The sequence below is a fragment of the Poecilia reticulata genome, unplaced genomic scaffold (genome assembly GCF_000633615.1).
Source record: "Poecilia reticulata strain Guanapo unplaced genomic scaffold, Guppy_female_1.0+MT scaffold_508, whole genome shotgun sequence".
In the NCBI taxonomy this organism is placed as follows: Eukaryota; Metazoa; Chordata; class Actinopteri; order Cyprinodontiformes; family Poeciliidae; genus Poecilia; species Poecilia reticulata.
Genome location: NW_007615267.1, coordinates 260 through 11,097, shown reverse-complemented (window position 1 = coordinate 11,097; position 10,838 = coordinate 260). Strand labels below are relative to the sequence as shown.

General features: G+C 41.2%; 1 protein-coding gene across 1 annotated transcript; it reads left to right on the top strand.

Moving 5' to 3' along the window:
- The first annotated feature begins 467 nt into the window (after positions 1-467).
- Positions 468-8,693, top strand: LOC103461048 (transmembrane protein 56-B-like). The gene is made up of 4 exons (XM_017303567.1): positions 468-1,035; positions 2,455-2,549; positions 2,632-2,705; positions 3,085-8,693. Exons 2-4 carry the CDS (start codon positions 2,487-2,489, stop codon positions 3,413-3,415), a joined length of 468 nt encoding a protein of 155 aa, XP_017159056.1. The 5' UTR covers positions 468-1,035; positions 2,455-2,486; the 3' UTR covers positions 3,416-8,693.
- The last annotated feature ends 2,145 nt before the right edge of the window (positions 8,694-10,838 follow it).

The window sequence follows — 10,838 nt, the reverse complement described above, 5'->3', positions numbered from 1 at the left end:
GAGTTGGGGAATCATTGCTATGTACCTACATGACAACTGAACAGGGTTTTCCCCAGAAAACCTGCTAAGTTTGATGGTAGGGGGCGCTAGCACAGTCCACAAGCGGCCCACCGTGTTTCTGTGGTAAAAAATGTTAAAAATTACAAACATTTGGAGGTGCATGAGCAGACATTATAATTTGGAAATAATGGTGTGAGGCCAACTGGCAGATGCAGGGACGACGCAAATTAAAGCATCTACTATATTAGTCCATCTTTTCTGTCACTGTTACTGGTGTATAAAAAAACCCTAAGTGTCATTAAAATAAACAACACTTAGCCTGGTGGAGGGGGTGGGGGTTTAGTAAAGCGTGATGGCCCGCCAGGCTTATAATAAACTGGAGGAAACCCCGACGGAGTGTGTGTGTGTGTGCGCGTGTGCGTGTGTGTGTGTGTGCGTGTGTGTGTTTCTGTGCGTTGGCCCCTTGTAGTGTGAAATTTTTTTTTTTTTTTAGCACATGTGCAGTAACATGAGGTCCTGTTACAGGAACCGTCAGGCAGCCATGTGCCACACGATACCTGCAACTGATACCACCATCACATGTAAACTGAAGCAAAGGCATCTCCTCCATTGTTGCTGGAAATCGACATTATTCACAGACACTTAAAATCCTCCAGAGCCGGATCATAACGAGAACGTCTCTCCTCGTCCCAAACGTACTGCTCTTTACGGTTGTCCCATCAACATGTCAGTTTTAACCAAGCTGTAGCTCCACATAGATAAGATATGATCTTGAATGACCACCAAGCATGAATGATAGTGATTCTGTTCCAGATTGTCTGTTAATTAGTCTTCAGATATATGCTGTGTGTTTTTGATTTGAGCGCTAAGCTTCCCATATGAGTCAGCAGATCCCCCTCCTGGTTTGCTGACATTGATTGTAATAACGTCGCAGCTGTCCTGCATGTACCTTTACACTTTGTTTGCTGTTCCACAGGGGTGATCCTAATCTGGTCAAACTAAATGTAGCCATAACCTGTGGCTACCTCCTCTACGGTAAGCGCCTTCCTCGACCTCTGTTGATCATTTACCTTTGCGCCCGACGTGGCAGTCATTATTTTGTTAAGTTCCTTATCAATACTTTTGCAACTTGTCCTCTTGTAGCATGTGTAGCTATCCTTTGAACCTTTTATCACGTGACAACCAGATAGGTGGTTTTTCTTAATTTTTTTAATAAATAGAAATAAGAAAAAGTGTGGCATGTATGAATCCAAAGTCCCTCCACCACATAATTTTAGACACACTTTCCTTTTTTTTTTCTTTTTTTTTTAACTGCTCAGCAGTAAATTTAACAAGCAGTATTTTAATGAAACCGAGTCAGATTTTTATTTTATTTGCTTATTTTCTTCAGTCCCCTGAACAGTGCCAGAAAGCATTTAGATTTTTTTTTCATATACCGTATTTTCTGGACTATAAGCGGCTACTTTTTTCCTAAGCTTTGAACCTTGCGGCTTATATGTGGATTTTTCTTCAACGACCAGGGGGCTCTTTAGCAGGACGTGAATTATTGGAAGTCAAAATTGGAAATAAAAGAAGAAAGTGCCCATTAAAACGGAATTAGATTTTAAAAGGGGATTGAAATTTGAGAATGTTGTTGATCAGTTAAATAGCATCAAGGGGAAGAAGAAGATTTTTCTTTTTTTTTTTAAATAATACTGGGATCATTATGAGAATTTGAGGCATAGATATTAGGATCCAATAGATGGCAGTAGTGCAATAATAATGGATGCAAGCTGCTGTTGAAATCTAAAGAAGAAGCAGAGGAAAGTGCCTATTTTCATTTAGCACGTTAGTAGCAACACGAAGGATCAGCACTTTTACTGTTAGAGTTACCGTTCTGAAACGACCGCAATCAGTTCAGTTAAATCTAAACTTGGCAACTTTTTCTTTTTCAACCGTAATAAATGTGATATTCAATTGACCTGTTATGACTCAAATTTTGGGTGTCCGCCCCCCTCTGCTGCTGCTGCATCACTGTGGAAAACCTGGAGCGGCAGAGATCTCTGCAGCTTGTAGTCCAGAGTGGCTTATGTGTATGTTTACCGTTTGTTTTTGTGTTTTTTTTTACTTTGGGGTTGCGACTTATTGTCCGGTGTGATTTATAGTCTGGAAAACACGGTATTTATTTCATAAATAGTGTTATTTCCTGGATTTTTTTTTTTTTTTTGATTGTGCTTTCTGGAAAACAGATTTTTACATTTAGGCACTCCTACAAATGTCGCACTTTTTCTGCTAACAACTGACTCTGGCCCCCCACCAGAGAAGGGAAAAGTTATGTGGCCCTCAGGAAAAAGTTTGGGGACCGCTGATCTATTGAGCTATTTACAATTTAATATTAAGGCATTTTTCAACCTCTAAATGTCCTTTTAACTACATAACCTCAGTAGTTCTTCCACCTTCACCTCTCCTCCCCAGACCTTTTCCTGCTAGCATGTAACTGGAGCACAATGGGGGACAGCTTTTTCGTCTGCCACCACTTGGCGGCGCTGTATGCCTATGGATACGTGTTGGTGAGTATGCCGTTCCCCAGGAGGAGAAAAGCAGATCAAACTCCGTGTTTCTCTGACTAATGCATTCATCTGGCTTTCGCAGACACGCGGGGTGCTTCCTTATTTCGCCAATTTCCGTCTCATTTCAGAGCTGTCCACGCCATTCGTGAACCAAAGGTGAGACGGCCGCATGTCGGGCAAATCCCTACAAATTTACCTACAAAGTCTTGAACTTTTTCAAATTTGTGGTTAAGTTTGGAGTCAAATTGAAACCACAAGCTTCAGTGCTTTATACTTACACATTTTTTTTCCAAGAGCAGTGATGTTTTTGTGGTGCTATGATTCATAACTTGCCAATCATAGCGCCGATCGTATGTTACAAAGATTCCTAAAGTTTCTTGCAATAGAAGTACCAAATAATTCTTATCGTCACTTTTATCTTTGTCACAATAGCTCCACAAAATATAATAAATAATAAAAGTATCGTATCACCTACCCCTAATCTGTGACGCAACAGTGTTCAAGACGTCACCCCTCTGCCTCCTCTGTCCCTCAGGTGGTTCTACGAGGTGTTAAAGTACCCCCGCTCACACCGGATGGTGGTGCTGAACGGCGTCGCAATGGCAGTGGTGTTCTTTGTCGTCCGCATTGCCGTCATGCCGTCCTACTGGGCGAGCGTCTTCGCCACGTTCGGCACACCCGAGTTCGAGCGGCTGGGCCTGGGAGCGCAGGTGGCCTGGATCACATCGTGCATCGCCCTGGACGTCCTCAACATCATCTGGATGTACAAGATCGCCCGCGGCTGCTACAAAGTCCTGACGGGGAGAGGCAGGCGGAAGGTCAAGGCCGACGCGGACGAGAAGCACTCGAACAACCACACGGACTAACGCGGGGACAAAGAACCTTCGACCGCATGATGGACGCGGGGAGCGGAGGCGTTCCCAGCCCGCCCGCCCGCCCCTCGGTCTCGGAGTCCTCAGGTTTCCGACGAGGAGCGCACTCTTTGACTCACGCAAGCACCAGCGATCCCAACCTCACTGGGTTTTTTTTGTCTCCCCCTTCTCCCCCAGTGAGCGTGATTTCTCTACTGCTGGGAGGTAGCTTTCTTCGGTTGCAGACAACAAATTAGAGTTCACAAGCACACTTTTAGCACCATCTGTCACTCCCATCTCTCTCCGTTTCACCCCCAGCCTCTTCTTCAGCTCTCAACTTCAGCCAAAGCCTAATCCTCTGAAGTGCCTGTGGAAAAGCAGGAAAGCAATAATAGTGGAGGTATAACAAAGTTGAGGTTTCTTCTCTTCCCTCCCCCGAACCCCTTCCCATCATCGTCACCTCCATCCCTCCCTTCAATGAACAGCTGGGAGCTCATTTCCCGTCCACGGCGGAGGAGATGTGGTCAACCTACAGGGCTCTTGTCTTAAATCCATCAAACCTCAGAACAAGAGACAGAAAATAAAAACACCAGGATGCCTCTCCCAGTTTTTACCTGCTGTGGCCTCCTTATAATAAGTAGCGCCTCTCTGCGTCACCAGCCATGCTTCTCCATCCAAATCTCATTTAAGAACTCGACACTCTCCAAGATTGTTATTTTATTTTGTTTTGTTTTGTTTTTTGCTGCTACGCCAGTATCATTAGCTGTGACGGTACAACATTCATTACAACCCTCTGCCTCAGCTGGAATGTTTTTGTTCTACCTCTCCCCCTGCCTTACAGACTTTGTAAATAATCATAATTTATTCAGAAGCGTAGTTTTTTTTTTTTTTTTTTTTTTTTAGCTAAGGAGAGAGTTTTTCTGTGAAGATCGTGACATCGGAATCTCCGAGGAACTTCCCATTTCTTCCGGTTTCGGAGGTCATCCTGGTCCATCCACCAAAACGCAGCGCCATCACTCCGTGTTCTCAGAATGAATCATCAGTGCCTCGCAAAAGTTTTCAGACCCCTATTTTGTTGCACTTCAACTACAAACCTCAATGTCTTTAATTTGGATTTTATGTGCTTGATTGACGCAAAAAAAAAACGTGTAAAAAAAAAAAAAAAGTCAGTCGGATAGGGAGAATGAAATTAGGAATTTCACATTTTTTTTACGAATGAACACCTAAAAAGTGTGATGTGCGTGTCATGTTATTGCAGTTCCAACTGCAGGTCTTTGTCTATTACTTCTAAATTGAAAATACTCTATAAATCTATTCCAGCTCTCTAATGGAATTTTGTCTTAAGCCATTCAAACACATTTGTTCCCCCCCAACAATATTTAATTGAAGTATTTTTGACTTGAAGGAATTTGCCATCAGTTCCCAAGAATTTATTTAAGGTAATCTGAACACAAAGCACTTCATATAATCTCTCCACATTTATGAGCCACTTTGTGTTGGTCTATCATTAAATGAAGTCTTTCTGTAGTTGGGAGAGTCTTTAAGAAGAGGGGTGTGAACACTTTTGCGAGGCACTGCAGGCTGATCCTGAGATCCGGTACCTACCTGAAAGCATAGCTGATTGACAGAATGTCAGCAGTAGAGTTGCTTGAAATCTCTTTTTTTCGTTTGATGTTTTCCCTCCCGCTCTTTGTCCATGACTCAGATTGATTTGGAAACGCCGTGCTGCTGGAAGCAGCCCGGCAGCCTGCATGCCCAGTTTTTCCCGTATAAACTGTAGATCTTCATTGTAGAGCATGGTAAGACTGACATATTTCTGTGATGCCTTAGTGAACTGTCAAGGTAGATGAACACCATCTAATTATTGATTGCATTAATCTAATCGTGGGCTGGGCGGGCGTGGGGTAGGGGAAGGGGTTGTCTTCCAAAATGTGCCCCCTCCCCACCCTTCTCCACCTCCTTCAACACAGAGCATAGTCAAAGCATGAACTTCTTGTACTTTTGATGATTTCTCCTCGCTGTGCATGTTACAGTATTTACACGTTCAGCATCTATGCAGGTGCCTTCTGCATAGCAGTAAACTCTCTAATTGTTAACACATCTTCTATATGCCAGTTGCCAGTACTTGTATTTTGTTTTATTTTATTTTTTTACAGATACAGAGTGATTTCTTTGCAAGAGGTTTGCTAATAACCACGACCTGGCAGACAGAAACATGGGATCTCTCCGATTTAGTTTCACAAGAAGAAGACAGGGATCGACATCATCACTCTTGGTCCGAGCCAAGGCTTCCTGTATAAGCACAAACATTAACCAAATGTACCCCGGAAGCAGAACGACTGAATGTTTCTAACGTGCATTACTGTGGTAGAGTAGTTCATGAAGTGAACACTAGAGGGAGCAGCGAGATCGTCAAATCAAGCTTGTGTGAGATGAAAGTTGTTACTCCAGTTGTTCTCAAGTCTTTTATAGCAAGTTCTATTTCATTATCTGAACTTGGACTTTATTTTTATTTTATTTTTTTTTAAGTTTGTTCTTATGTTTAAAGCAAAAAAAAAAAAAAACAAAGACATGAAGTCAGAATTAAGAGAAGTAACCTCAAAATCCAATATGGTTCCCTTCCATGTAAAACTTAGGGATGGTTGAAGTAAAAGAAAAGATATTTATTAGAATTTTTAAGTTTTCGTATGTTGTTGAATTAGTTCTACACACACACAGATAGTGACATACAAGCGCCTTTTGTGGGGACATTATTTGAAAGTTCAAAATATGGAAAAATGTAGTAGTACTAGATGCACAATATGATTGTTTCATTTTTTTTCTTTTCAACAGTTTATTATTTTTCAACTCACATTTTTGGTAAATTAAAAATGTACCTGTCCTAACAATAGAATGAATGTTCATAGCAAAATACAACAATTCTTTCAAAATAAATTCTCCAGATTATGGCAGAATATATAGCTCACACCATTTTCTTTTATTTGCTTTTCTTTCTTCTGTTTTTTTTTTTTTTTTGCACAGCTGGAAATGTGCACCACTATCAGCTATTCATGTTGGAACTAGAGACTCTGTCACGTCATGTGTTTGGGTGAACAGTCGCAGTGACACAGCTCCGCAGCTAAACTGGATTTTCATTATTTAAAAACTAACAAATAACAGCGTCCCAGGGTTAAACTGTCTCTAACATCTTATAATCACAATTAGCACTACGCATAAACAACAGCCTCTGTGCACATTATTAGACCTCAACCTTAACTGTGAGATTTCCCAGAAATGGCCGACGTTTTTTTTTTTTTTTTTAGTCCAACATGATCGATGCAACTGGACTATTTAAAAGAATCAAAAGCACTTTGCTGTAATGCGTACAGCTTCCAGTATCCTGCAGACGTCCGACACAGTCAACAGCCAGCCCCAATAAAAAAATAGTTTCCCTTCTTATTTAAAAAAAAAAGTCTCTCCCCAACTTCTTTGGATCTCTGATTGTTATTAGCTTGTAAAGCTAATGGCATTTAGCACAGTCGCCATGAATCATCAGTGCGTTAACACTTTGGCACCAGGGCACAGCTGAGTCGAGTTTGATATTATTTCCAGATCCGAGTGGCAGCAACATGTAGCCAGCAGATCTTGCTTCAGGCTCACTACTGTTTATTTTTCTCTATTTCATTTCATTTCCGTTCCTTCAACTCCATTTTGCAATTACTGATACGGAACTCTGCTCTGCGTAAAGGGCAACCCGGGTAGCACTTGAGCATTAGGCTCACATTTTCATTAGCCCTTTTCAAACCTAGCTCGACTTTATTTGCTCTTTATTGACACTAAAACAAGAATTGATATAACCTGTTCGGTTCATTCAAACATTCACAGCACTACTCGACTCCACACATTGTAAAAGCCGCCGGTGTAAACGTGGATGTATGGGTAGTTTTGGCCGTCTGGGACGGTCTGGTTGTATTTTTCACTGTGGAAATCTAAAGCACACTCCCTATCTCTGGGATGTCCCTTATTTCTGTCTGCCACTTACAGAGGAGGGGCTACAGTCTCTTGTGCCTTTTTTTACACAAACAGTGGATGTTAGTCGGATTTGGATAAGCATGATTATGTCCTGGTGTATACGCCGTGTGTATATTTTTCTAAACCCGCCTGCACAATGATTATCCAGTCGAGTATCCTAACCCAAAGCTGATCCCTCGTAGGGAGCTCCCGCTTTTTTCTGTGACAGTTTATCAGCGGGGCTTACCAATGTGAATGCTGGGACGTGTTATTTAGTGGCATTAGGACGATTTCAGATGATGATGGCAATCAGAATATTCTGGCCTGTAGGGATTTACGGAACAACTTGCGTCTCATTTATTTGGCCTGTTGAAGGAAAAAAAAAAAATCTAAGAAAAATCATAGATTTTCTGAGAGTGACTGAGCTGAGATGAATCATTCGATAATTTGTCTGGATCTCCTTTAGTTTAGACAGAGGCTGCTCTTTGACGCAGCAGCACTCATCGCACAACGTGAGGAGTAAACCACCTAATCATCTGCATACAGGAGGACTTTGACAATTGATTAAAATGGGATTTTATTTTGGCCTCTCACACCGGGCTTTGTACAAAAAAAACAAAAACTGAATGTGACAGTGAATTAATGTGGAGTCTGACTATGATTTGTAATCAGCACCGTCGGTTTGGCCTCGGATTAGCGAGGAGACAGCTGCTCGTTTGACGAACGAATTACAGTATTTAAACACAAACTTATAACTGAAAATGTATATGAATCATGTAAAACCTTGAGCTGATCGAAATGATTGACCTCTTAGGTGCAGCTTATAACGAAGTTATTACTTTGAGGCGACAATTTTGTTTTCTTTTTATTCTCTGATGTCAACTGTGATGAAGTGTACACAATGAAAGCTCATTAATTGAACATCTCAAGGATGGCAGTGTTTGTTCGATAGTGGAGACTGAATGTAAAAAGTAATGGTAATAATCAGATGTCTTGCCTGGATTTTTTTTTTTGTTTGTTTTGGGGTTTTTTTCCAGTGAATAACTTTGTCAGTGTGGCTTTCCTTCCTCTTCGTTTCATCTTTTAATGCGATGCAATCGGTACGACCTTCTTACTTTTCTCGATTTTAATGTGAAACGGCCTACACTACGAAAAGGCCCACTGGGTCACTGAGTTTTACCACATGACTCAGACCTTTGTTCTCTACAATGACCACTACTAATTATCTTGTAATTGTAGTGATAAAACGCTGAGAATTACTTGAAAGTGTTGTTCTTCAATAAAGATGAACACGAAAAGTTGACGGAAGACTCATCTTTCCTTCAGTTTAAAGACCAGAAAAAGATTTGGTTGGTTTGGTTTAGTTTTTCTTGGGTGTTGTTGAAGAAGACTATAGTAGGAAGCAGTTGGACCATCTTGATAGACGCATCTAAGGACACTCAGCCTCAAGGACTGGAGTTTAAGAGCAAAGCATATGCATTTGTTAGAATGGCCTAGTCAAAGTACATACCTAAATTCAACAAAGAATCTGAAGCAATACTTGAAAACTGATGCTATCATCCAGTCTGACAAGGTTTGAGCTTTTTAGTCAGAAAACATGAATAACTGGTGGAGATACACCAGAAAGAGCCCCCAGCAAAATTAATGCCAAAATTTTGAAAGCCTTGTATTATTTTCCTTCGACTGCTATGGGGCTCCATTTGTAAAGTTATGCAGAAAAAAAATTAACAGCAATATTTTCGGTTTATTTAGTCTGTCGTGGACAAAAAAATGAGGGTATTGATTTTTACAAAGTCAAATTTTCACCATGGTTTTCATACATTTGTAAATGTCAGAGTTTCAGACTAAACGTGTAATTCACAAGCTAAATATTTAGCTTTCGAATTACTTATTCATTTGGCAAACTAAATATTTAGATCCAAATGAAATGTTTATTTAGTAAACTAAATATTTAGTTAAAAGTAAGCATATACTTTTCAAACTAAGTATATAGCATGCTAGCCAAAGTTTTAGTGCTAGCATAATAGTTTGGAAAATAAACATTTGGAAATTACTAATTATTTCTTTTCTCAGGGTAAATAAACCAAACATATTGCTGTTTTTTTTTAATGTGTAACTTTACATACAACACCATATACGCTGCTAGTTTGTGTTACTCTGGCGCAAAAAAAGAGTTTAAGCAGAACTCAGCGAAGTCTTGAGGAAACTTGAAAATACTTCTAGAGCACAATCCATCTGACTGAAAAACTAACTTCCGTGTGGTCCAGAGATGCTTCTTGCTGATAAAATGCATTATGAAACAAAAACAGAGTGGAGGAGGGGGGGGATAAAACACACCACTTAAAGCCAAATCCCTCCTCGGCATTCTGAAGCGGCCCAGTCATTCGTCAACCTCTGGCCAAGGCAGCGTTACCAGACCTGCTACTGAAAACTGGCACCGCTCCCGCCTTTTACTTCAGTTTKGGCGAGAAATTACGTCACTTTCAAAGAGAAAAAGGAAACGGAGACCCAAACACACAAAACGAGATGAAACGTTAAAGTAAGCGAATGACCTAGAATAGGTCTGAAAATGAGTGAAGTAAAGGATGCAGCAGGGATGGGGGTAAGGTTTTTTTTTTTTGGGGGGGGGGGTTGAGAGAGCGTAGGTCTTTGATTGAAACCATCTCCTGCGTGAGTGAGCAAGCAGCACTCGGTCAAGGGGGCTTGTTCAGAGCCCCGCTCCTCAGGAGCTTTTACCAAACATGGTCACATAGCAGAGACTCAATGAAGGTTTCCTCCAGCTACTACAGCAGCACCTCCTCCATCCGCGCAGGAGCTCCGAATCATCACCTGCATGTTCAGTAGGGCTGAGGGGCAACACCTGTACGTTACGGTAAATACCGGCCATCGTCACCCGCATCGGCACGCGACACACACACACACACACACAATACCGTGTGCTCGTGCTCGTACACAGCAGACTTGATGTTTACTTTGTGGCCGCAGTGACACGAATTCATGTCTGCTAACGTCAAGTCTCTGTAAGAGGGCTAATGTTTCACGCTAATCACGAGTCAGTGAGTGCGGAGTAAAAATAAGCAGATTATAGAAATATGTCTATTTCAGGAGGAATTCGTGCATAAGGCTTTTCCCAGACTTAGAAGAAACACAAATAGATATGAGAGGAGGGGAAAAAGTCAACATTCCAGGAGCTTTAAACCGGGGACCATTTAACAAGGTATGAATTTTTAATGTCGTCATTAAAAATTCATGTGTGTCACGGATGGCACAGATGGGGAAACCCTGACCGAACCTTTAGGAGCTTTACTCATAGATATGACGATTCGTCCTTAAAGCTCTTGAAGTCAGCACTTTTAACCCAAACTGAACTTTAAACAGTTTCACATCCAGCTGTGACAGTAAGTAGAAGCAAACAGGAACTTTTTATGCATTTAATTCAGTGGCGCCT

Excerpts from the sequence above, each read along its gene's own strand:
- LOC103461048 (XM_017303567.1), top strand. The coding sequence starts at position 2,487 with ATGGGGGACAGCTTTTTCGTCTGCCACCACTTGGCGGCGCTGTATGCC. Across the intron at positions 2,550-2,631 it reads ATGCCTATGGATACGTGTTG|ACACGCGGGGTGCTTCCTTA; the intron begins GTGAGTATGCCG and ends TGGCTTTCGCAG. Across the intron at positions 2,706-3,084 it reads ACGCCATTCGTGAACCAAAG|GTGGTTCTACGAGGTGTTAA; the intron begins GTGAGACGGCCG and ends TCTGTCCCTCAG.